Here is a 24,453-nt window from a genome sequence, read left to right as displayed (position 1 = left end):
TCAAACAGAATCAGAACAAGGGAACTATTATCTATGGAAAAAGTCAATGTTCTATAAAATTCAACAATGGCAAAAAATTGGCAGACATAGGTGTATACATGTTATAGAGATCCCCAACCCATCTCACAAATAAAGTCAGCTAAATATGAGAAAACGATTCAAGTTAGACGGGAATACTTTATCCTAATAATAGAAACCATTGGATGCACCCACAGCACAAAGGGATGTAAAAGCCTTGAACTCACGGATTGGATCAGCCTCAACCAATTTTTGATCCAATTCCCAAGTCCACTCTGCCAACTTTGTACAAGGAATGCCCAGCCCTGCAACAACCAAGTATATCTCTCCCAAGTGGCCACTCATGGAAAATTCACAAACCTTGGTAAAGTTTATCAGCTCTTAGGGCAAAGTTCATCTTTAACACTTTGATTATTGGATTCATCCTGTATGAACAAAAGTTTCTAGCCATCCATCTCAATCACACGCAATAAGAGTCCAGAACAACAAGACAACAATATTTCATCAACCGAATTCATAATGCGAAAAAACCAAACAACTTCGGTGCAGTACAACTAGATGCAAAGTCCATAAACAACTCAAGGCAGTCTAATACAGGAAAGAAACATCTTAGGCCTAGATATCTGAAAGCATTTCTTACACAACGATCACTACTATTTGTGGCAAATGGAGAAACAGCCCCCTGAAGATTCTTCTGTTGGCTCCTCGGGTCAGCACTGTCCCATAAGCTGTGAAAGAAAGAAAAGGATACAATGAGAACAATAAATCTTCCATCCAAGAAATGAAGGTGCAATGAGATGGTATTACAGATAGACTTAATTTTATTAAGTCATTACAAATATAGCAAAAAGGAAGAGGAGAGAAGTTATACCTTTGTGAGAAGCCTAATATGGTTAGCGATCTCCAAAGATGGACGACCTTCGCAGCAACAACCCAAGAGAAGTATTGACAGCCACTTGCAGAAACAAGAGGACCATAAGGAGTTACAGAAGGATGGCACAAGAGGACTCAGATTGACCCAACAAACTAGAAAACAGAAGAGGTGGAAAACAAACTATCTTCCTGTCTACGCTGCTCCCCACTTTTCCATCATAAAAAAGCTGGAAAAGAGGTAAAGGGGAACCCAACACCCTTGCAGCATCAAGGAAGGAATGAGAGTTTAGCAGTAAAAAGAAAAACAGCTACAATGAAAGGAAGTTGAACTCTTCTCACCTGGGACGCCAATGCAGGCAAAGTTGGACGAAGTACATGGAAAAAACTAACTAGGAATGAGCATCAACTACCATCTAAGCAACCAATTCAGGCAAATCTAGAACTAAATAGAAGAGGAGACTAAGCAGGAGTTAAAGGTGTATCATCTAGTCAGAATTTGGAAGTGTTGTAAGAAATAGAATGAAGAGAGTGATGGATTCCGGACCTAAGGGAAATAGACATACTGAAGGTATAGAGAATGTAAAGAAACTTATAGAACTTGGGAGAGGCCTACCAGAAGCAACGACCCTACAGAATTTACATAGTAGGATAATAGAAATTCCAAACCTAATTCATAAATAAATAAAGGGGAAAAGAGTTATAAAACATTGATATAGTGAGATTCACATCTTGAGGACCATGTTATAGTGTTGCACGATCAATAGTAAGGAAGTTTCTGATGATCCTTATCATTGAAAAAGAATCCGCGACAGCACTGAACAGAGCTCAGTTTGAGGGACCATCAAGGATTAATAAATTAACCTCCTCCAGCAAACACGAATGTAGTAGTACCTGCCCCATTTCTGGAATACCATCGCTTTCAACTCTTCTTCAGAAAGACCCATAATGCAAACTCACACCACATCCATCAATTGCTGCAGCTAAATTTGGAGGTTGTTGAAGAAAATCAGTAACTGACGGTTCTCTTTGCACCACTTATGCAGGAAGCCATAGTGAACTAGCAGAGACTAGCAACACAAAGTAAGTTAACTACTCTTTTATGTACAAACTAACACTAACCCAAGTTGCAGAGTTGGTTTATTTACAGTTGTTCAGAACCACCATTATCAATCGTCACTGATATCCAGATGGAGAATACGACGCAGATCCCTAGTTGCCGAGTCAGTGCTGAGAAAGAAACTCCTTTGAAAAGACTGTGGTTCCCTTGTGGGTGAAGGCGGAGCAGACCTAGCAATGGGGTGCGCTACTATCTCCGAGACAGAAGCAGACGCATCAAGCGACACACTTCGCTTTTGCCGGAGAGAAAATTTAGGGATCGGCAATGAACTAGGAGGAGGTGAGTTCGAATAAGTTGGCCCTGCCCAGAGCTCAGAGTAAGTTAGGTCATCGCTAAAAGACCTTTCAACCTTTGTGGCCTTGATGTCGATAGGTACGGCACTACTGCTTTTTCCATTAACAGGGGATGGAGTTCGGGGAGGAGAGCAAGCTTTATTAAACGCAGCAGGACTGTTAGAAGGCTTCCATGGGTTAGGTAGAATACCTCCTCCAGATTGAAAAGTTCTACAATTGATCTCACTGAAGCTTCTGGATGGAGAAGAACCAAATCCATCATGGATACTAGACTTGTTCCTGCTGTAGTATTGATTCCGATGCTGCACAACAACGAGTGTCTCCATTTTGGCGTATCAGTGGTTGCAGCAAACTTGACCAAGATATACCGTTCAAGAATCAAGAAAGGTGGGAGAAGGCCAAAAGTTTAAAAAAAAAAAAAAAGAGGCCTAGCTTGCCTATCTACAGCATGGATCAAAGGCTTAAACTTCAGTGGGCTGATTCTCCACGGCTGAAGATTCAAATTTGAACACTTGACGGCTAACCAAAACACCAGTTGAGTCTACAGCTTCTCAAAGGATCGGAGATTCAAGCCAACTCATTTAAAAATGAAACTAGGGAAACTATTGAAGGCATCTGTTTCTAACAGAATTTTTTTTTTTTTGAGGGGGGGGGGGGGGAGGGTAGTAAATCTAACTGAGATTTCAAGGACCTAGAAGCCTGTAACACGATGGATCGAGTATTTCCATCTAAATCGACTAGATCTTCGTACGATAAGGCTTACAAGCAGAGATCGAGAGCGCAAACTCATTAAAATCTGCAACAACAACAACCACAAACCACAGAATCCATTAAAACGTAGTGAATTTTTTTGTAAAAAAAAATCATCATCGACTAATGGAAATATACTTGAAAACAGGCGTGGATATCTAATAAATCTAAGCAAGAATTCTACATGATATGAAAGCATAAGGAAAACGAAAGACAAAGGAAGCATCAAATGTTACAGAGACAGAAGCAAAAATTACCTTGAAAAAGAAAGACAAAGGCGTTCAGAAGATGGATCTGGGGCTTCAGCAAAGAGATATCGATCTAAAAGACAAAAATTCTACCCTCAAGGTCTGGCTTCCTCTCAAGATGCCATGAAACTTTGAACCCTTGAGCTCGCTGAACAGGAATCGTCGGATCTCAAATGACTTTCAGTCATATTTAAATAGCAGAGACTTCAGTAGTGGTGCATGCTCCTCGTGACTTAGAAAACATGTCGCCATTACAAGAATATCCCCCATTTTTTAATAAAATAACGAAAATGTCATTTAAGCCTGGTACACCGTACACCATCAATGAGATGGAATTCTAGTTTTTCAAATGACCTTAATACCCTTAGGCTTTCAGTCTATGCAGATTTCCGACCCAGTTCATAATTATGTAGTTTTTTCTTTTTTATATATTTTTGGGAAAGAGAGTGCTACATGTTGTGTATGGCGTGTGCACTGTATCAGACAGAGGGCCGCGTGAAATGATCATCGTGTTCTTAGGGATTTTTACCTTTTCATGGAGTGTTGCACTCATGGTTCTAAGTATTGGTATTGTATCATCCGATATTGATTTTGCTAGTCATCGATATTGGTACCGTATCGATAGCACGGTATGGACAAGGGGTAAAATGATCAGAAAACTCATTTTTTTTAAGAATTTCAAAGGTAATTTTATCTGATACAACCGATCCAGGTCGATACCGTATCGCTTTTACGTGATGTCAATTCCTGTTCCGATACCGTGCACTAAAACCATGGTTGCACTATTTCTAGGAGCAGGGATTGTGCTCTGCACGTGACCAAGTAGGATTCATGATAAAGTGAATCACACATGGATAGAAGAAACACATCTCCCTTATCCATAGATCGGAATTGGGTCAAACATTGAAATAAAATAAAAATTGGAAATGAACCAGAGGACCCAGATCCTCTCCAACATGCATCCAACAGTTGGCCACCCAGATCCTCCCCATTCTGCACGTTGAGTAAAGATTCACATTTTATCTTAAGGGAGAAAATGTCTTAATTCCGGAACTCATTATGTGAGACAGCATGGAAAAAGAATCCCCACTCCAACATAGTACGGACACTAATCTAATTTCCATCTTTCTACCCACCAAAAAATGGGAGAATGTTTTTTGTGCCGGTGGCGTAGGTTGCGCCCAGACACATGGGGGTGGGTGAAATGATCACCCTACTCTCTGAATGATAGGCACATGTGGGCGCACCAGAGAACATCAACCCAAAAAATATATATAAATGTCCATGTGTCTGTAAAACTCTATTAACTTGTTGATGATTTGAAGAAAAAAAAGCAGTGAACTAGTTTCCTTTTGAAAAGAAAGGGACCCATTTGAAATTATTTGAGAAACACCAGAACAAGGATCTGGGGAAGTGGCCATGGCTTCTTTTGCCCCAGCTGATTGAAACCTTTAATCTTGTACAGACTGATATTAATTTTTGGCTAAATCCTGACAGCTATCTTACGTTTTGGATTTACTACTTTTCCTTGGAAAGCGATATGTGGTCGTCTCTGTATTTTGGTACACTATGGGCACTGTAAATTCTATTTTCTTACATTAGTAACATATTTCCCTTTTACATAAAAAAAAAAAAAAAAAAAAATTGGGGAGGGGCGCATAAGCTCAGAAAGACCATTCAAGGAATTAAAGGTGTTGATTTAGGATAAAAACTAAAATTGACCATTTAAAACCAAATCGAATAATGAAGTGTAACTCATATAAATCGAATCAAAACTATACTATAGCCTAAAATGTTAAAACACGAGTTCTAAGATTTCAGTTTTCAGTGTCTCTTCTCTTTTGCTTTCGTCTTTGACTAATGAGTCTCCTCATTTCTCTTATGTAATTCTGTTTGTTTCCTCTTTTCGTGTCTTGCTCCAATATGAGACATTCTCATGTCTTGTACGAATCGGAGAAGCGAACTGAACAGAATCGAATAAGTTAAACAAAATTAATGAAACTATGTACAAACTGAATAGAACTAAGCTGATTTAGTTTGGTTTTAATTTGAATTTATAAAAATTATTTAGTTTTGGTTCGTGCATATTGTATTTTGAACCAAATTGAATAATCGTAACCAAACTAGTTCACACAACGAATTTCACACCTTTATAAAAGGTTCAAAATATATATATATAAATCAACAATCCACATGGCAAACTATATTTATAAGACCGAGTTTTCCTTTCAATCACGGTGTTTAGATGCATGCAGGGGTATCAGAGGATATTTTGAGGAAAATATTAAAACCTAAGAGGGGTTTTGGTAACCCTAGAACGGTGAGAATCCATTCACCCGGTGGTAGAGGGAAACTTAGTCCATATTTGTATGTATTAGAAAGTTTTTTTCAGGATTAGCAATGGTATTGTTGATAATCTGATCAGGAAAACCCTGTCAATTTCGTATAGGATAGAATGGTCAAATTCCACTCCTTGGCTCAATGAACTTTGTATTCAGAATTCAAATGTTTTAGATTGATCATGAGTCCATTCTCAATAAATCATTTTGTTACCAAAAAAAAACTTTTTCATGTGCTCCAAAAATTTTACAAAAACTTACGCAAAAGGTTCTTAAACCACATAGTCCACCGTTGAATTTACTAATAGTATTGAGTCATTATACCTTTTTTTTTTCGGTGAAAGTATGAGCAATTATACCACGTGAAAGGAAAATGCAAATCCATACTAATTCACCTAATTGAGCCACTTAAATGGTCATATATCATTTTTGACTGTCAATCAATTATTTCTTCAACATGGAGGGCTTATTATATTGCTCATCATGGATCCTTCATATATTGGACCCTTATCATATTTAACAACCCATCTCTCCCTCACCTTTTTGTGGCAATTCTCAGAATCACTGATGATTTTTTGCCCGAAAAGACAAGAACTCCACTCTAAAATCCATCCGTCAAGAAAATTTAATTTTAAGTGTAGGAAACCCTTTCCAAGGGGTTCTATTTATGATTCGAACGCGTGATGTGGTATCTGACTCTAATACCAAATGTTAGGTATTTGATCGATACGTCAAAAGTTCTAAAGCTGATGAAACGCGTTAAATTAAGCTCTTTAATTTATTCCATACTAGGCTTGTCAAATCTAATACCCATACACTAGATCAGGCTCCATTAGACACATAACATGCCACATGAAAGATATTTTGGCCAGGGAATCAAAGGTCAATTTTACCACTAAAGCCCCACTTCTTATGTGTTGCCATTGTGTGCTCGTGCCCACATTAAATTAGTCATATTTCGAGTATTGGCCCATCCAAACAAACCCATGTGGTCATTACCAAAAAAAAAAAACCCATATGGTTGTTAAAATCTCGCGAATAGGTTATTTGTGTCATTTCGTCTTTGAAAAGGGTTTCTTCCTTGTTCGTATGGCTGGAGATAAAATATGAGCCTCTTGAGGGGCTTTTCAGGTAATTCGATATTCTAAAGCAGATATGTCGGATCCATTTAAGTTCATGAAATTGAGTTGTTCCTACGAATCCGGACGAAAGAAGATAGATAAATATGAAGGTTCGTTGGACTTTCAGTGACCAATAAATATTCCAATAAGTATTCTCTAACCTACACGTGTAGGTAAAAGGAGATGACTTGGTGCAGTCCGTGTGGGCCATAACCGGTGATAGGGTGGGTGACTACTAATGAAGGTCGGTGGGACCACCAGTTTGTTTATAAGCTTGGAAATGGTGGTGTTTGGATGGTGGAAGTGGTGGACCTGTTGTTTGTATTTAAAAGTCACCTATAATTCCTTGCTTGATGGGTTAGAAAGTGAAAAGGTTATTAAAGCGTAAGTGACTTTGAAACTTTAGCGTGCAACACCGGCGAACGGTCAAACGAGGCTGCCTCGAATCAAATCATTTCATGTCGGAGTGAAACGTCTAATTTACGCACACTCTGTAGTTTTTTTATTTTATTTTATTAAGAGCTTGTGTAATAGGGGGAGGAGCAGGCGGGGGGAATCTAAAAATGACTGTCCTACTCCTTGCCCAAACACACTGCCAGAGGTGAGGTTCACCTCCTTCTATTAGATGTACCTGACATTAAGTACGAGCAGTGTAATTGAGAGGATAAAAATTTGGGGAATTAGGGGATGGGTTTAGGCTCCAAGGTGGTTTGACCGCATGACACTATAGTTTTATGACATGTAAATCTGACTCTCTTCGATAGTACTGTGAAGGGTATTTTAGATCATATACATATAAAATAATGGTCTTTGTTTTTTCGGTAAAGCATATAGAATAATGGTCACAATAGATTTATGGGCGAAGAGAAATTTTCTTTCAAAGTAATCGGATATTCCAATTTGATTATGCAGATTTTTTATTTTGTCTTTTTTTTGGTAGAAGATGTTTTATTTTGTCACGTTACAAAGAATGTGTACAACCAAGGCTGTTAATTTTGGACAAAATTTTCCTCCATCCATAGAGGATGATGATTCACCCACCATCCTAGGGTTCACAAGGATTGAGCTCCTCTTTGGGGAGCCCAGCACGCCCAGAGAGCATCCAGCTGTTGGCTTGTGTCGCACACATCCCTAGGTGTGCGCCGAAATATATGCGGCACAGCCCAACCCTTGGATGCCCCCTGGGTGCTGAGCTCCTTGGAGAGGAGCCTGATCCGGTTCACAAACACCTCCTAGGATTTTTGTTTGTTCCAAAATATCCTCTTGATTTTCATTCTGGCCTTCTCCAGCCCCTTGGTGAATGGGATACTATAAAGCTTTCTAACCCTAATCAAATTATAAATCTAATGTTAATATTGGGTTAAGGATTTGAACCTCATCAATCATGTTTTACATTCTAATTAATCTGGACAATTTACATTACTATGTTTTGCCTCCAACAGATTTTCAAGAGCATTTACCTGTTTCTTCAAATGGCATCTTCTCAAATAATCCAGGGAAAGCTTGCTAGGCTTTGATTATGATTGTGAAGAAATGTCTTGCAAAAGCGTGCAGGACTTAGAGACAAGAGGAATGCTCGAAGGCCTTCAAAAAACCAAGCAATTAGGACTCACCATCGTCATCATTTGTACCGATTGTGAAGTCTTGATTGACCTGCTTAACTGAGGAAGAGAACACTGACTATGGGATATTCTAGTTCTTTTTGAACAATTTGAATTTGTTTCAGTTATCAAACAATGTGGACAAACAATCTCGGTAGTTCACAAACAAGGGAAAAGGTTTTTGAGTCGACTATGAAGGGTAAACTAACACACACACACTCTCTCTCTCTCTCTACTTCACATGAAATGACCTCTCTGCCCTTTATTTGTGAAATAATTTCGTTAACCTTCATTGGTACACTCCTCTATGCTACTTGCTTAGAGAACCCTCTCCCCACAAGTGATGCACTAATCAAGAAGTGGTAGTCAAAGTATGATGTTTAATCATTCAAGTAAGCAGAATTAACAATGGGATTAGCCAGAATCGGTTAGAATTGCCCTTAACCCTAAAAATCCAATATCAATTAGCCAAATCAGAATTAGCATCGGGATCAGCCAATTCCGAGTCCTCGAACCATGGGTTGTTTATCACTTTTGTTTAGTAGAAAATGGTCTAAACCGTTCAAATTGAAAACTCTTAATAATACAAATTTCACCTACAATGATCAGCCATAGTCGGGAATCTTCAATCCTGACTCACAATTAAAGTGCTCAAATATTGATCACAATCCTAGTTAAAACACTGAAGACAATTGCTAGCGTAATTGGTCAATGCCTTGCTTGTAGAGTGTAGGCTCCCAAGAGTTCATGGATTCAATTCTCTTGTTCCATTACTCACACCCCCCCCCCACACACACGAATTAAAATCGTCTACAGTGCAGGCCTGAGAGCTCCACGCGTGGAAGAAGTTTCATCCAATGGTGCGAACTAGAAAAATAGTTTTTTTCCTTTCTTCTCTAGTTCGGCACCATTGGATGTTGCATCTTCCATGTGTCAAGCTCTCAGACCCACACTGCAGTGCACCACAAGATTAAGGCAATGCATAGGATTTTTTTCCTACACACTCTCGGCGGTCATATTTAGTAGCTATAGTCAAAATCCCAAGGGACAAGATAGATGGGTAAATCATTTCATTTCTTGGATGCACATAAAGATCAATTCAATCCGGCACACTTGGACAACTCACCTAGGATTGTTGGTGAATGGTTGTTGAGAGGCAAGAAGAAAAAAGGAAGGTGGTCCCAATTTGAGATAGATTAATTAGGTGGGGAAGCTAATTATGGAAGATAGGAGGTCGTATTTTCTAATAGATGTGTGATCAACTACTTCAACTTGGTCATCTTATTTATCATTTGTTAGCTGGATGGTTTTTGCAAGTTGCATGGTTAGAGCGCCATGTGAAAGGAAAATGCAAACACATTTTGGCCTATTTGTTCTGATCAGTTTCAATTGCTATATATATTAGATCCTAGATCCTATTTGAAAGAAAAGGCACTTCTTGCCATCCTCCTACAATTCTAACACTTGTTGTATTATTACAATTATTCTATTTGTTATTTTATGTTAGCTTAATTATTAGTTTAATCAATTCCTTAATGACACACATATATATATATATATATATATATATTATAGCAATTGATGACACATGTTTCAATATGCTACTAGGGAAGAGTATCAATTTGGGATCGGAACCAAGAACCATCCTGAAACTAACCCATTAAAATTTGGAACCAACTTAGCGCATTAATTGGGATGGAACAATTCTAGAATGGATTTCTCAATAGTCAAGAATCGAAAGACCAATAAGTAATTGGAACATTTATATCCACTATTTCACGGTTCTAAAAGTCAATTAACCTTTTGGGATTGGTGTGTACAAAAAAAAAGAAAGGTAAATTACATGTCACCCCCTGATTTTCAAACTAAACTTAGATCACCCCCTGATTTTTGAAAAAACTTAAATCACCACATGGTTTAGACCCCAATATGACAAATTAGTCTCTACTGTTAGTTTTATGTTGTTAAATGATGATGTCAGCCAGTTAAATAAATTTAAATCCCTAAATTATCCTTGACCAATGTTGAAGATGAAGGAAGGGTAGTATTGTAAATTTAATTATAATGTTTTAGTACAAGGGTAAAATAGTCCTTTCACACCAATAACTAACAACAGACTAACTCCGTTACTGTAGAGGAGGTGATTTGAGTTTTTTCAAAAACCAGGGGGTGATCTGAGTTTCGTTTGAAAACCAGGGGGTGACGTGTAATTTACCCAAAAAAAAAAGGAACTGGAACCATGAAGATCATTTAAGATACATATTTAATCCTAGTTAACACTTAATTATTATTACTACTTATTAGCATTATCTCATTATTACCAAGAAGAAAATAAAGTTTAATGTTTTTATATTCAATATTTGTATATTTGGAAAATTATGTAAAGGATTAAGTTTTACCACCCCAAGAGTCAAGGGATTAGGGGTGTAAATGAATAGCCGAAATTCGTTTATGTAACTATGTTCGTATCTGTTTAGTACTATCCGAATCCGTCTGAAAGCTAAATGGATGTGGTTACAGAAAGACTATAGCTATCCGAAAAGCTATATTTACATGTAAACGGATAAAACATCCAATCTGTATCCGTGTCCGTATCCATTTAGCACTATCCGAATCCGTCCGAAAACTAATCGGATGCGGATGCAGATATAGCACTATTCGAGCCGAATCCGATCCGTTTACATCCCTATAAGGGATTCTCCCTTAATCTAGGGGTCTAGATCGGTGGGAGAGGGGATCGAGCATTGGGTGGGGTGGGGTTTTTATCAACTTCATCCTATCGGGGGGAGTATAATGGCCCTAGGATGGTTGATTTTCTTTCACCGGGTGTGAATGAAAACTTTTCCCTTAATTTATATACTTCGGAATTTTGGATTTAATTGAGTCTTTGAGTGCTTATAACCGGCAAAGAATCGGAACCGAGACATTCCATTATTGTATAGGACCAAATTTTAATTTTGAAACCATTTAATAACAAGACGGTTTTGGGATTGACCCCTTGGGATCATAAACGATTAAGAACCGAACTGTCCCAATTACCTCAAGGTTCAAAATCTCGAAATCAAGATCTTTGGATCAGCATAGAATCTGGCTGAGTAGGTTAGAAATCAATCAGAATAGGCCATGATCTGCCCTAACCCTAGATTCCATATATGAAAAAACTGGCCTCTACAAGTTCCAATCCGATTAAGAACCATCCCAATTTCAAAATTCTGAAATCAAGATCTAAATCTAGACAGAATCGAGCTGAATAGGTTAGGAATTGGCAAAAATAGTCCATGATTCTTAGTAAGTTTAGGAACGACAATTGAACGGAAATGGATACGTTCAGCAATTAAACGGACTAGACGATAATAATACTTTTCCAAAAATATGGCATAATATAATGCATACGACAATAATACGATACGTATTTAATATGTATTTAATACAACAGCTATATAAGTAGAAATACAGGCATGTATTCACTATGTAATAGACATGCACCACTTAATAAACAAAATTATAGCATACAGACAATGATTTTATAAAAAAGAAACCTCACAACTAAAATAAACACAATATAATATCCCCTATTACATCTCATAAGATTATCATTTAACAAATCAAAATATCAATAAAAGTATCTCATCAGACATAAAAAAATAATAATAAATAATAAGATATAATATGTTCTAGAACTCATCTTTAAGATGAACTAACATCACCAATGGAAGTTCATGTACCTTAGTAGCAGGTTAAAAATTTATATAGTCATATGTAGAACTCCGATGACTTACTGTCAAGCTTGTGCTTAATGGTCTATTACTTCATAGGGCATTTAAATTATAGTCAATGATCAATTGCATCAAATAGTAGTTTTGTCAACTCATGTTACTCGAACCATATTTGATTATGAAAATTTTGTTCCACGCAAAAAAAAAAAAAAAAAAAAAAAAAAAAAAAAAACAGAGAAAAAGAAGAGGAACGACTTATAGGGACGAAGAAAAGAGAACCTCAGATTGAAGCCACCACTGCAATCACCGCTGCAATCGTTTGGCGAACTGAGACGGGGAAGAAGAAGAGGAACAAAGCTTATCTGCCTCTGCAATCACCGATTTATCTAGCTGCAATTAACCGGCCACCTAAACTGAAAGGGGAACCGATGATTGGAAGGGAGCAGGGGGTATTCAGTCTCAAAGGAAGTCTCGCCGACCACTTGAACTGAAATGAGAACAGAGATGAAGAAGATGAATGGAATGGGGGCAGTCGATGGGTAGGGTTCGAAGAGAAGAAGACCAAAATCGTATTATGCAAGAGTTTTGTTTTGCGTTTTTTCTTCTTTAAGTTTTGAGTTTTTTTATTTTTTAACAAAACTAAACTTAAGTTAAAAAGTATGAAACGCGTTTAATTCGTGTTTAATACGTGTATAATATGGGTACACTTAAAAAATGATTATTTTACCATATATACAAAAATATATAGTAAAATATGTTTTTTTGAATTAAACGTTCGGATATATGTATAATACGCATATAATACACGAACTTACTAACTAAGCCATGATCTGCCCCAACCCTAGATTCTATACATGGACAAATCCGCCTGAATCGAGATTGGGCTTGACAAATTCCAATCCGAATTGATTGGTTCAGCCCATTCGATTCGGCTTTTTGAATCCCAGAAATACCTTGAACCGTCCCTGATTGACACCGAAAGAGTCCAGGCACAATGCAATGTATGATCCAAGTTTCAATCAAATACAATCACCAGTAGTCTTTACAGGAACACATACCAAATTTGTAATGGTGAAAGCGGGTCCTATCTCTAACAATTATCTCCCTCTCAAACACCTTAGAAACCAACTTCATAAAAGTGTGACAATCCTCACAGACCCTAAGATTCTTAACTATGTGAATACAAGACCCCTTAGCAACACTCATTAGTCCTAAACAAAGGGCTAGTTTCTCACTATGCCATAGAACCACTTCCTTTTTCTCTTCTTCGTCTAAATCAACCAACACACTACAAGTATCCGGAGCATAACCCACCAACTTAAGCTCATCAACAATCTCATCTAACTTCTTATAAATCATACTAGTCATTCTGTGTTTCCTATCAGCAGTCACAAATTCATGTATCTCACTGTTTATTCCGATCCTACTCCATCCCCTCTCCTTGGTGATCCCTCTTTGTTTCATCAAATTTCTCACTGCCCCAACCTCATCCCATCTCTTTGCCTTAGCATAAATGTTTGATAAGAGCACATGAGCCCCATCATGATCTGGTTCCAGCTGAAGAAGCCTTTTTGCTGCAAACTCCCCTAATTCAACCTTGCCATGGACTCTACAAGCAGCCAACAAGGATCCCCAAACAACAACATTTGGTGGAAATGGCATTGCCTCCACAAGCTCAAGTGCTTCCCTAAGGAGGTTCGCACGACCAAGGAGGTCGACCATACACCCATAGTGCTCATGCTTAGGCATAATGTTGAACTCCTCGATCATGGAGGCGAAGACTTGACGGCCCTTCTCAACTAGCCCGGCATGGCTACAAGCATAGAGCACACCCACAAAGGTTACTTGGTTGGGTTTGATTCCGTCGTCTTTCATTCCTTCAAAGAGCTTTAATGCATTATCAGCATCCCCATGCATTGCAAGTGCTGTGATCATGCTTGTCCAAGATACCACATTTCTTCGAGGCATCCTGTCAAAGATACTCCTTGCACCATTTACATCCCCACATTTTGCATACATGTCAATCAGGGCATTGTTCACTGGCAAAATGTCTCCAAATCCATTCTCATCCGTGAAGGTATGAATCCATTTGGCTTGATCCATTGCTCCAAGTTGAGCACAAGATGAAATAACACTCAACATGGTGACCTGATCAGGCTTAATACCTGAGGCTCGCATTTCATCGAACAGTTTAAGACCTTCCTGGGGCCAGTCAGTCTCTGCATAGCCAGAAATCATTGCACTCCAACAAACCAAATCCTTCTCCACCATTTGATTGAAAATAGAGCGAGCAACTTCGACCTTTCCTAGTTTCGAATACGCAGAAACCATGGCAGTAGAGACCACCAAGTTCTTTGGTGACATCTTATCAAACAAAAGTTGAGCCCGGTCCATGGCCCCACAATTCGAGTACATTGTGATAAGGGCACTCTGCAAATGAGAATCCATGCTGGCATTCTTATCGCTGATGTACTCATGAATCACTTTGCCATAGTCTAGATTTCCAGCACGGCCACAAGCAGAAAGGATGGTGGCAAGAACCATCTTGTCTGGTTCCACACCAGAGCTCTTCATCTCGTCGAACAGCAGTAAGGCCTCTTCGTAAAGGCCACTCTGGCAATAACTAATGAACAAAAATACCAATTGAAACAGTGAGTTAAAATTTTAAATTTTGTTTATTCACAAATCTAACTTTCAATCTAGTGAAAAAAATCGGAAGGCCAAAAGCTGAAATTACTTAATACAGAAAGTTTCAGTTCGAAAAAACCATGCTTGTCATCCTCGACAATAAGCAAAGCAAGGCTCCAATCAGATTGGTTTGACTATTGATCGAGAGAAACTATAACCCACCATACCCATCAATTATAATGCTCCAAGTAACCACGTCTCTGTGCGACATTTTATCAAACATCAGCCGCGCCTCAAAAATTCGTCCACAGGCTGCATAAACACTAACAAAACCCGTCTGGATGAAGGGATCCGAGTCAAACCCCAACTTCGAAGAGAGCCCATGAATCTCCAAACCTTCACCCAACGCAGAAACCCTAGCTGACGCCTTCAATAGTGGCGGAAAACTAAATCTATCAAGCCCGATGCCTTCTCTCCTCATCCTCTGGTACAACTGAAGCGTCCTGTCCGGTTCATGGGACCTTGATAATTCTCTCAAAACTCTATTACAGATATGGCTTTCAGGTTCGGAGATCTGATTGAAGACCAGGAGAGCGTAGTCAAGGCTAGAGGAGAAAGCACATGTGGATACGACGAGCTTAAGCAGGAGAGAAGTTGAGCGATCAAACCCTGAACGGAGAATTTGAGCATGGATTTGTTTGAGCTGGGCGAGGTTTGTTGCAGAGGTGAGAGCGGAGAAGAGGTGGTGGTGACGCAGATTGTTCGATTTTGGGTTTTGGCGCGAAGGGAAGGCTAACGGAGTCTGGTTTATGGTTGCCATAACATTTTCCGTCTCGGCCTTCTCTGTTAGGCTTGGTGGTGCTCCTCTCATATTTATTTGTGGGTCCTCATGAACACGTGTCAGCGAATATTGTCAAGCCATTTGATGCGATTTACGTCTTCCACGTGTACGATTAGGAGTTATCGTGATTCCTATCAAACGGCCATTAGCACGAAGACCTCTACTGGTGTCTATTCTACTACATCACTACCCTGTAACGGGTAATTTATTGTCACGGCTAAACAACACGGTGGTGTATAATACGCACCGTGGGCCTGCCACTCCTCCACTGTGAGAGTGTTGGATCTCTCTTTAATCCTTCCCCGTCGTCTTCGTTCTGAAAGCCAGGCGAAACAAATCAATGGGAGATGCATTGGTGGAACTTGAACAGATTTTTCGGTCAAGCAAGGTATTTCTAAGGCTTTTTTGGGAATTGTGATCTCTTTGATTTTCAGGTTTTATCTCATATTCTTTGCAACTTCGTAACTCCTTTGATGACATTTTCTCTGCTAACCCTAGAATGTACTCTTTTTCGGAAAGAATTTTTTTTTTTTTTTTTGCATATATGTTTCCATAAGGAAAATAATTTGAATTAAATTTCACTATTGAAAGCTAACCAAAGAAAAGTTTCCAAAATTCCCAAACAATTCCAGTATTTCATGATCGTTATGGATTTGTAATGAAGGCTAATGTGCTCTGGGTTATGCCATTTTCGAACTGCTTTCTTGGTTGCTGTTGTTGTTGTTGCATGAGTATCATCTGAAATGTGGGTTCTGTATACCTGCAGTATCAGTTAACACGTGAGGAAGAGAATGTTTTCCGAACATGCAGGGCAAGGGCAGTTAGGGATTTTACTGTTGGAGCTTGTGTTGTATCTGGTGCTATATGGACAGGTATTTTGCGTACAAACTCAGTGTGCATGTAATGTTGTTAAAGCTGAATTGGATGGTGCTAGGGGATTCAATCCCAACTCAACTTTATGAAAAGGACATCATTGTTTTACTATTGCTTACTATGATATGAATGTATGATTCCATCTGATTTTGGTTGCACCTGGACTTCATGGACGGATGTGATGCATTTTTTGTACATAAAGAGTAAAAGTATTTCTTTCTTGCATGTTCAGTGGATAAATCATTGTGTGTGGTTCCAAATATGCAAAAGTTCTTTGGTTTTGGTTCTTGAAATTCTGGACGATGAATAGGCTATCTCCTTCAAATCTAGTAGGCATTACATATGTGGTGGTTTTTGACAATCCCTTTAGTGAATAGATTTTTAAGTAATTTTAGTTTTGGCATCACAGTGTTCTTGCATGTGCTGGCCATTGATAACGTATACTAGTGGTGCTTATGCATCTGTGCTAGTGCACTTACCTTCGAACCGCTCCTGGTGGAATAGGTCGAAGTTTCTGGATCCTGGGTACAAGGAGACTGCAACTATGGAAGGAAGAAAATGGTAGCGTGACCACCCTAAGATGATTTTATGGAGGTTAGCTCGCGGCGGTTCTATTCTGTGTTGGAAGGGCACCAGAATTGACGATCTATTCAATTCTGTAGGTCAATTTGGTTTTCAGGCTATCTACCTCTTCTCGGGAGTGAGGCCAAAGCCGAGTAAAATACAAAAATACCTAGATAGCTAAATGAGCCTGGGGAGGTACATGCAAATATAGATGAGGGAAATGCGGACTTGGTAAAATCATCGGTAGCTCGAAGAGTAAAATTCCTTATAGGTTCTAAAACCTCTTAGTACCTGTGTTTTCCATCTTAACCATATGATTTGGATAATGAGTTCAACTCTACTTGGGGCCTACCTACCCCCCTCCCGCCCACCCCCCTCAAACAATTTTGGATTCTCAAATAATAAAAAAACACCACCATTCTGTTACTCACAGGATCGTCAAGTGGGCTTATCTTGAATTCATGAGGCTACATGCATCAATCATCAAGAAAGATCTCCAGAATTCCAACTTGGAGAACAAGGTTGCTGGCAGGGGGAAGGAATAACCAAAAAGCACCACGATTCTATTATTCACAGGCTCATCAAGTGAGCTTATCTTGAATTCATGAGGCTACATGCATTAATCATCAAGAAAGATCTCGAGAATTCCAAACTGGAGAACAAGGTTGCTGGCAGGGAGAAGGAATGTACAGACCCATATCGCTACTCTATTGCTGACCATACAGGCAAAGATATAGATAGGCACCACGTGTGGGATTGTCCTTTGATGTGTTGGGTAAGGCTCCTCGCTGATTTTTTTTTTCAATCCATGCTTGGGATACAAAAAACCAGCAGGCTTTACTAAGCTAGGATTATTTAGAGCAAAGATCAATGAAAACAAAACACATTCAGAGCACAGAATCTGCAGATTTTGGGTTTTGTTTTCGAAATCCCTCACAGTTTGATTTGGAAGATCAATGAAAACAAAACACTTCAGGATTTCACTCTCCAAATCACCAAAATCAACCAAAGCCATTATTCAAATCAAAGATCAATGAAAACAAAACACATTCATAGTTCAAATCAAATGGGTATTTAGGGATTTCAAAACCCATTCATGCCCTAAAGAAAAGTACTTACCTGTAATTTGCGAAATAAAGACAGAGAGCTAGAGGGATGAGGGCAGAGGCGACAATCGAGTGGCGTCAGGCGAGAGCAGCGGCGAGGGAATAGAGCAGCGATTAGAGGTGATCATCCAGTGGTGTCCGAAGGGAGCAGTGGTGAGGGAAGACAGCAGTGTCTAGAGGCGACAAGATCAGCAGTGTCAGGCAATGGCAAGCGCGAGAGGCGAGAGCAGTGGCGTCCTTGAACAGAGCTTGGAGTGGTTGTCAATGACAACCCTAGAAAAGTGCTTTGAGGTTATGAGAGAGGCCTGCCTTTCATGACTTTTTATCGAGCAAGATTTTAATTAAAATTGTTTCTGTTTTTTTCAACAACAAACTCAGCCTTATCCCAACTTAATGGGGTCGGCTACATGGATCCAACTGAGCAAAGTAGGGAAAACATAGTTAGTTCATCAAAAAGTAGTTTTTGTTTCTGTTTTTTCAACAACAAACTCAGCCTTTTCCCAACTTAATTGTTTCTGTTTTTTTAGTTCATCAAAAAGTTGCTTCGCATTTGGCCTTTAAAACTGTATTTTTGGCCGGTTCATTCCAAAAAAGCAAGAAAAAAAAACGGTGAACACATACATGTTATGGCCTGTTTCTATTACCAAAAAAAAGAAGAAGAAGAAAAAAGGAAAGCACGTTTTTGTTACGTCCATACAAGCCCTTAATAATTTGAGCAAGAGTAGTTTTTATGGATGAAACCCACACTCCCACACTTCCAAATTAGATTTCTTCTTTTTTTTTTTAAAACTTTATAGTTTATCATCACACGGTTAACAAAATCAATTGGCAGTATTATGTGATGGTGATAAGCATTGATGAGAATCATCACTACTAACCTTCCAATCCTTTTCATACCAGTTGTTACATACTTCACTGAATTCTCCATTGCAGTTGTTTGTTGCTACATTGGTTTGAATGTTATAGCTTGAAGTAAACATTCAGAATTGATACTGTAAATTATGGCCCATGATTTCAGTTATTTCTTAATAATGTAAAGATTGGGTTTTATTCACTACATATCGGTCACCGTTATGGTTCCTATTCTTCTTTATTATTCGAAGGATTATAATTGGATTCTATTCAATTTATGGCAGCTACCAGGAGTCTTCGTTATGCATTGCGGATCAACCTGTCAGTAGGTAAGAAACAGGAGTTTTGGTGCCCCTCTCCCTCTCCCCCCCCCCCCCCCCACCAAAAAAAAAAAAAAAGAACAGAAAGGTTCTTTCGTTAATATCACTGGACATGAATGTAGATCTTTGTTTCTGTTTTGCTAACTGCTGGATCTTAGGTGGTTCATTTACAGCTTTTTAGCAGATACATTTGCTTAAGCTGTAAGATAGGATGCCAACTTCTTTTTAAACCTGATTAGGGATTTGGGAAGAGTTACTTTGTGGGGAATGAGTCAAAAAGAAACTAGTTCAGGGAAATAATTGTTTCTCCTGCATAAACTAATTTAAGATATTGGAGTTGCCCAGGAGAGCATTAGTATTTCCTGAGAAAAAAAAAAGGTGCTCTATCATACCTTACTTGCATGAGGGCATTTGACAGCAGCAGGCAATATTAGTTATGATAGTAGAGGAGAATTATACCGATCTTGTCTGCTTCCAAGTTGGGGGAACTTAGGAGTATCGTTTTTCTGGCTATTGTGCTTATTTTGGTTTGTCTAGTCTAAATCAACGTGCTCCAGAAGAGGAAAAAGAACGTTTATATGAATGGGAAGATTCACATTTCTTTTTTTGATTTCTTATGTTTCATGACTGCAATATTAAATAACTCAGTTACATTTACAGGAGCTGCAGTCTTCTCTGGAGGTTGGAGATTTAATAGGTCCCTAGATTCATGCCTAGATGATATTCTTTCACTTGAAGGAAGTCGCATGCAGAAAGAGTTAGCTAATCTGTATGTGATGACTTCATCCCCTGATGTATTTGAATTTTTGCAGTACTTGCTCATATCATCTAGAAATATCAAGTATTCTATATCAGATATGTGCTGTAATAAGATAATTCTACCTTCTAACCAAAGTCCTTTGTTGAGATGATGGAAAGCATATGGTCAGTGATCTGCATCCATCTGTGTATGCTTAAGTGTTTAAATACACATATACTGAAAGATGGATAGCTGATAGCATTCCTATACTGATATGATAAGGCCCTGATACTGCTACTATCTACTATGGGTATGTTCCTAGAATACATTTTCAAGCTTCGATCCTGCAGCCATTATTTTCTTTTCTCCTGATAGTTGACATCGTTTGTTTCATCAAAATGTACAAATGGCATAGTTTAGCCATCTTGTGCAAAAACTATTGAAGATAGAAGTTTCATTGTATCTGCCATATTGTAGGTTCTCTTGGGAGATCGATCATTTTATATCTTTATCCTGCATTTAAGAAATGAGGAGTTGAACCCTCATCTCCCCTCCTAGTGTCTACCAGTATTTATAAGGGGATCTTAGGTTATATTTATTTCCCAGGATTTAACTGTTTGCCATGATTTTTTTTTCCTTTGGCATCTTCCTTTTTTTCGTTTGATTTTAGGTTGACATGTTACTGTAATGGAAAATAATTTTCTTGCTCTGGTTTCCTTTCCTCTGTCCAACTCTTGTGCATGTGTCATTAAAGTCATGCTTACTGATCACTGGTAATCTAGGGTTATAACTTGCCATTAGTGTTGGTAACCACTTGGGTGACTGTGGTACAACTTAACTTTGGAAGGAACCCTGATGCAATAGCATGTGCGTGGCTAGACCAACATGATCCGATCTGGAAACCCATACTGAGACAAACCAAATCAAACCAGGGGGATTCTCTTCTGATAGGGGTTGGTAGGGAATTTATTTATTTCTTGAGGTTATTTTTTAATCTTCATTTTATTTTATTTTATGTTAGGGAAGTAGATACATAGGATATAGTTTCCTTGTTTGAGATAGTTTCCAAGTTAGAGTCAATTTCTGTTTTTGACAATTTTATATATGCATAATAGTTGTAATCGATGCAGTGAGTTGATTGAATGAAGTTTATGGTGAGTTACATATGCTGCTGTGAGTTACAGTATGTGATTGGATACCTCCTTTCCCTCTCTTTGATCCCAGGTCTCATCTCTTCCTTCTTCTCTGTTTTTGTTTCTTCTCCTACTTCCTTTTCTTTCCTTCCTTTCTATTTCAGTTCTTCAAAACTCTTTACAGCGCTCTGTTTCTGGGCGGTACTTGCAGCCCGAAAGTTGAGTACTGATTTCCCATATCCCTCTTCTTTTCATCCTGAGATTTTGGTGTTAGTTTACTCCTTCATAGGCAATTCAAATCCCCGAAACTCGGACTACAAAGTCCCTTGTACCTTGAGAACCAAACCTGAAAAACAGGCTGGTTCCTGAACTACCGCTAGGTCCTGTTTTAGAAACTTCCTATTAATCTTCCAGTTGCTGAATCAAGTGAATGTTTGTTGTGATTAATAGGGCCGTGGGTTAGCAACCTGCACCTGAAATTTGAAGTTGATTATTTCTCGTTCGATTGAGTTTTCTCACCTTGAATTAAACTGGTTCTATTGCTGGTTTACTATTCACATCGTGAGATTGAAGAAGCAATGTGTTTCTGTATTAACAAATAAGCCCTACACTTGCTGTTATTACATTAAATCCCTCGTATTCATATTTTGTTCTCGTTTTAACCTCCTCTTCCTTTTCTGAAATTACAGAAAGCTGGGTTTTGGAACCCTGGGGTTGCATTAGAACCTGATGTTTTCTGACCAAGAATCCTTTGGTTTTCCTAATTGTATTCATTATTGTGTGTTATGCTGTGTGTGCATTTAGCTCTACAATGCATTTTGGATATTTAATGTTGAAGTCATGATTAAATTTCATGCGGCAGAATATTGACAAAGTATCGAGATGATCCATGGCGAATGCAACTTATCAACAAACATTTTTACCTGGAGAAAGTATTTGACGATTTAAGTGTAGATAAGCCAATATCAAGGTGGCGTCATCGAAATTTCTTTGGTGATAACGTTGCTCAGAGTAGGAGAGCACAAAATGTTGATACTGACAGCGAACTGACTGACATGGAGCCCAAGCAGTCTGTTGTAAGTGTACTGAGGTTTCAAAATTATAATGTAATTAACCCATTACTCCACTACTTTCCCCCCCCCCCCCCAAAAAAAAAAAAAAAACCATTACTCGTGGCAAGATAACATTAATATAGAATCTAGTTGTTTAAGACCTAAAAGTGAAAATGCCCCAGAAAGAAATGTTTAAATAACTTTAACCTTCCTTATGATACCATAATTTGCTAATACCAAGCAGAAGTTATTGCGTTACCTCTGCCAGAATTTCATTACTATTAATGTTGCTGTTTTAGTGTCATTTTGTTGTAAGATATCCCCTTCCTGTGTTCTGGAGCCAATAGCAAAATTATTGGAGGAAAAGGAAAGATAGATAGAAAGAGGGATTAAAGGAACTCGTAGATATAAATTTAGTGCTACCATAAGGTCAGTCAGTTAAAAATGGTGGTTTTTTTTTAGCTGACTTCTTTTTCTTGTTGTAGATGACCTCTGGTGTTGATGTGATTGCGGACCCTCTTGACTGTGTTTTTGGGGGATCATGGGGAAATGGCGAGGAGATCCATCACCCTGACACTACTGGTGTTTCACCTAGGAGACGTATCCGTGCTAACAAAAGAGCTCATCGCCGGCATCAAATGCACCAACAGGAAGGTTCTTCAATCTCTCAATACGCACAAACCCAAGTCGAGTGATGATGATGAAAAATTATGAACAAAATGGTCAGCAAAAAAAAAAAAAAAAAGTTAATGAATTATATTTCTCAGCTATCTTCTTCGCTTTGTTATTACTACATTTTTTGTGGGTGGGGGAGGAGGTTGCTTTTGTGTGTGTTTATGGGCAGACTATTTGACTTCTTTTGCCAAATAATGGAACAATTGGAAGAGAGGGAGCTTCAATTTGGCAGGTTGAGTTGCTGGGAGCGTAAAGCTATTAGCAGCCTTGGTATGAACTATCTTTCTTTATGATCTGGTTCCTTCAGGGTTTAAAAGAACTGAATCAGGGTCCAGATTTGTCCTGGTGGATTCTGAGCCAATCTGGTTTGGATTTTGGAATTGGCCTGTTTTGGGATTGGCTAGTGAATCAGCCCTCATCCTCTCTCCTTCCCCTCCCCTCTCGCCTTCATGGCCCTGCCACCTACAACTACCCGACTCCTCTGCCCGCTCCCTCTTCCTCTCTCCTTAGGCCAAGAAGGTCATTTCATGTGGGGAAGAAAGACAGAGAGTGGAAGGTGCTAGCACATCCTCCTCTCCTTGATAGAAAACATTGTCCCATAATATATGGATAAACAATGACAGGAGCACAAGACCATTGTATTTTGTTTCACTTGCATGAAAGAGTTTAAGGACAGTGAGGACGAGGAAAGTTGTAATCTCAAGGGATTTTTTCTTCTTCTTCTTTTATTTATTTATAGCTATCTTTATTATAGAAGGGATCATTGATCTTTCATATAGTATTCCCCCTTTAGCCCTTGGGCATGATCTTGTTTGAGCACGACTTTAACTAACAAACTTTTGTTTAGGGTGAGAAATTAAGAAACAAATGCATTGTCTTTTGGCTGAAGCTACATTGTGTCCACTCTCCACATCTCTCCCCCCCCCCCCCCCTCATCCTCTCCTCTTTTTTCCTTCTCTTAAATAAATTTTACATAAAAGAAAATGAAACAGTTTTGAGGAATTAACTCTTATCATAATTGAGGGTAATACGAACAACAACAATGTAGTGAGTTATCCAGGCTTAATGTGAAATATGAATTTTAATTAAAAAAATAAAAAAATAGATACATTTAAGGTTGTGTTTGGTATGCATTTTCAGAATAGATTTTGGGTCTAGAATGCATTCCAAAATCTGTATCTTTTTTATTTTGTCATTTCAAAATGCGTTGTAGGCCTAGAATTTATTCCAAGAGAGCATGCCAAACACAACTTGAGTATAGTTTGAATTTTTTTGATATATGAAGAATTATGTTGATTTTAACTACTGTTATAAATATGGTACAAGAGGCAAGCATAAGCAATAAAATATGAAGAAAGTTTTTCATTGCCTAGAATGGAGGGAGAATTTTTTCATTCACTATGATGTGACCATATGATTGGATTTTTATTAACTCCGGCCTCCTACTGTAGAAGAACAGAACACCATTTTCTAGTTCAATTCAAAGTGTAGAAGAACAGAACACCATTTTCTAGTTCAATTCAAAGATCACACATTGTGGGTAAAGGAAAACTCGATTCATAAGATATTGCAACCGATCTATTATTTCTCCTGC

The 24,453-nt window shown here is 38.5% G+C and overlaps 3 protein-coding genes across 4 annotated transcripts; 1 reads left to right on the top strand and 2 right to left on the bottom strand.

Annotated features, from left to right (window-relative positions):
- Positions 1-2,057: 2,057 nt before the first annotated feature.
- Positions 2,058-2,627, bottom strand: LOC122648829. Its single transcript, XM_043842093.1, has one exon. It carries the CDS (start codon positions 2,625-2,627, stop codon positions 2,058-2,060), a length of 570 nt encoding a protein of 189 aa, XP_043698028.1.
- A 10,444-nt stretch (positions 2,628-13,071) lies between these two features.
- LOC122648650 (pentatricopeptide repeat-containing protein At4g14820) lies at positions 13,072-15,594 on the bottom strand. Its single transcript, XM_043841870.1, has 2 exons — positions 14,932-15,594; positions 13,072-14,699 (listed from the first exon to the last, which is right to left on the bottom strand). The coding sequence occupies exons 1-2, from the start codon at positions 15,573-15,575 to the stop codon at positions 13,106-13,108; spliced, it is 2,238 nt and encodes a 745-aa protein (XP_043697805.1). The 5' UTR covers positions 15,576-15,594; the 3' UTR covers positions 13,072-13,105.
- Positions 15,595-15,816: 222 nt separating this feature from the next.
- On the top strand, positions 15,817-22,892 carry LOC122648652. 2 transcript variants are annotated; one of them, XM_043841872.1, is made up of 6 exons: positions 15,817-15,933; positions 16,312-16,417; positions 19,225-19,269; positions 19,921-20,029; positions 21,995-22,210; positions 22,669-22,892. In XM_043841872.1, exons 1-6 carry the CDS (start codon positions 15,886-15,888, stop codon positions 22,877-22,879), a joined length of 735 nt encoding a protein of 244 aa, XP_043697807.1. In that variant the 5' UTR covers positions 15,817-15,885; the 3' UTR covers positions 22,880-22,892. The 2 variants fall into 2 exon arrangements, with proteins under 2 accessions (XP_043697807.1, XP_043697806.1); XM_043841871.1 differs by having other exon boundaries at positions 15,834-15,933; positions 16,306-16,417; positions 21,995-22,208; positions 22,670-22,892.
- The last annotated feature ends 1,561 nt before the right edge of the window (positions 22,893-24,453 follow it).

The sequence above is a fragment of the Telopea speciosissima genome, chromosome 1 (genome assembly GCF_018873765.1).
Source record: "Telopea speciosissima isolate NSW1024214 ecotype Mountain lineage chromosome 1, Tspe_v1, whole genome shotgun sequence".
In the NCBI taxonomy this organism is placed as follows: Eukaryota; Viridiplantae; Streptophyta; class Magnoliopsida; order Proteales; family Proteaceae; genus Telopea; species Telopea speciosissima.
This window is presented reverse-complemented; position numbering and strand designations above follow the sequence as displayed.

Excerpts from the sequence above, each read along its gene's own strand:
- LOC122648829 (XM_043842093.1), bottom strand. The coding sequence starts at position 2,627 with ATGGAGACACTCGTTGTTGTGCAGCATCGGAATCAATACTACAGCAGG.
- LOC122648650 (XM_043841870.1), bottom strand. The coding sequence starts at position 15,575 with ATGAGAGGAGCACCACCAAGCCTAACAGAGAAGGCCGAGACGGAAAAT. Across the intron at positions 14,700-14,931 it reads TGGAGCATTATAATTGATGG|TTATTGCCAGAGTGGCCTTT; the intron begins GTATGGTGGGTT and ends TTTGTTCATTAG.
- LOC122648652 (XM_043841871.1), top strand. The coding sequence starts at position 15,886 with ATGGGAGATGCATTGGTGGAACTTGAACAGATTTTTCGGTCAAGCAAG. Across the intron at positions 15,934-16,305 it reads AGATTTTTCGGTCAAGCAAG|CTGCAGTATCAGTTAACACG; the intron begins GTATTTCTAAGG and ends GGTTCTGTATAC. Across the intron at positions 22,209-22,669 it reads TGGAGCCCAAGCAGTCTGTT|ATGACCTCTGGTGTTGATGT; the intron begins GTAAGTGTACTG and ends TTCTTGTTGTAG.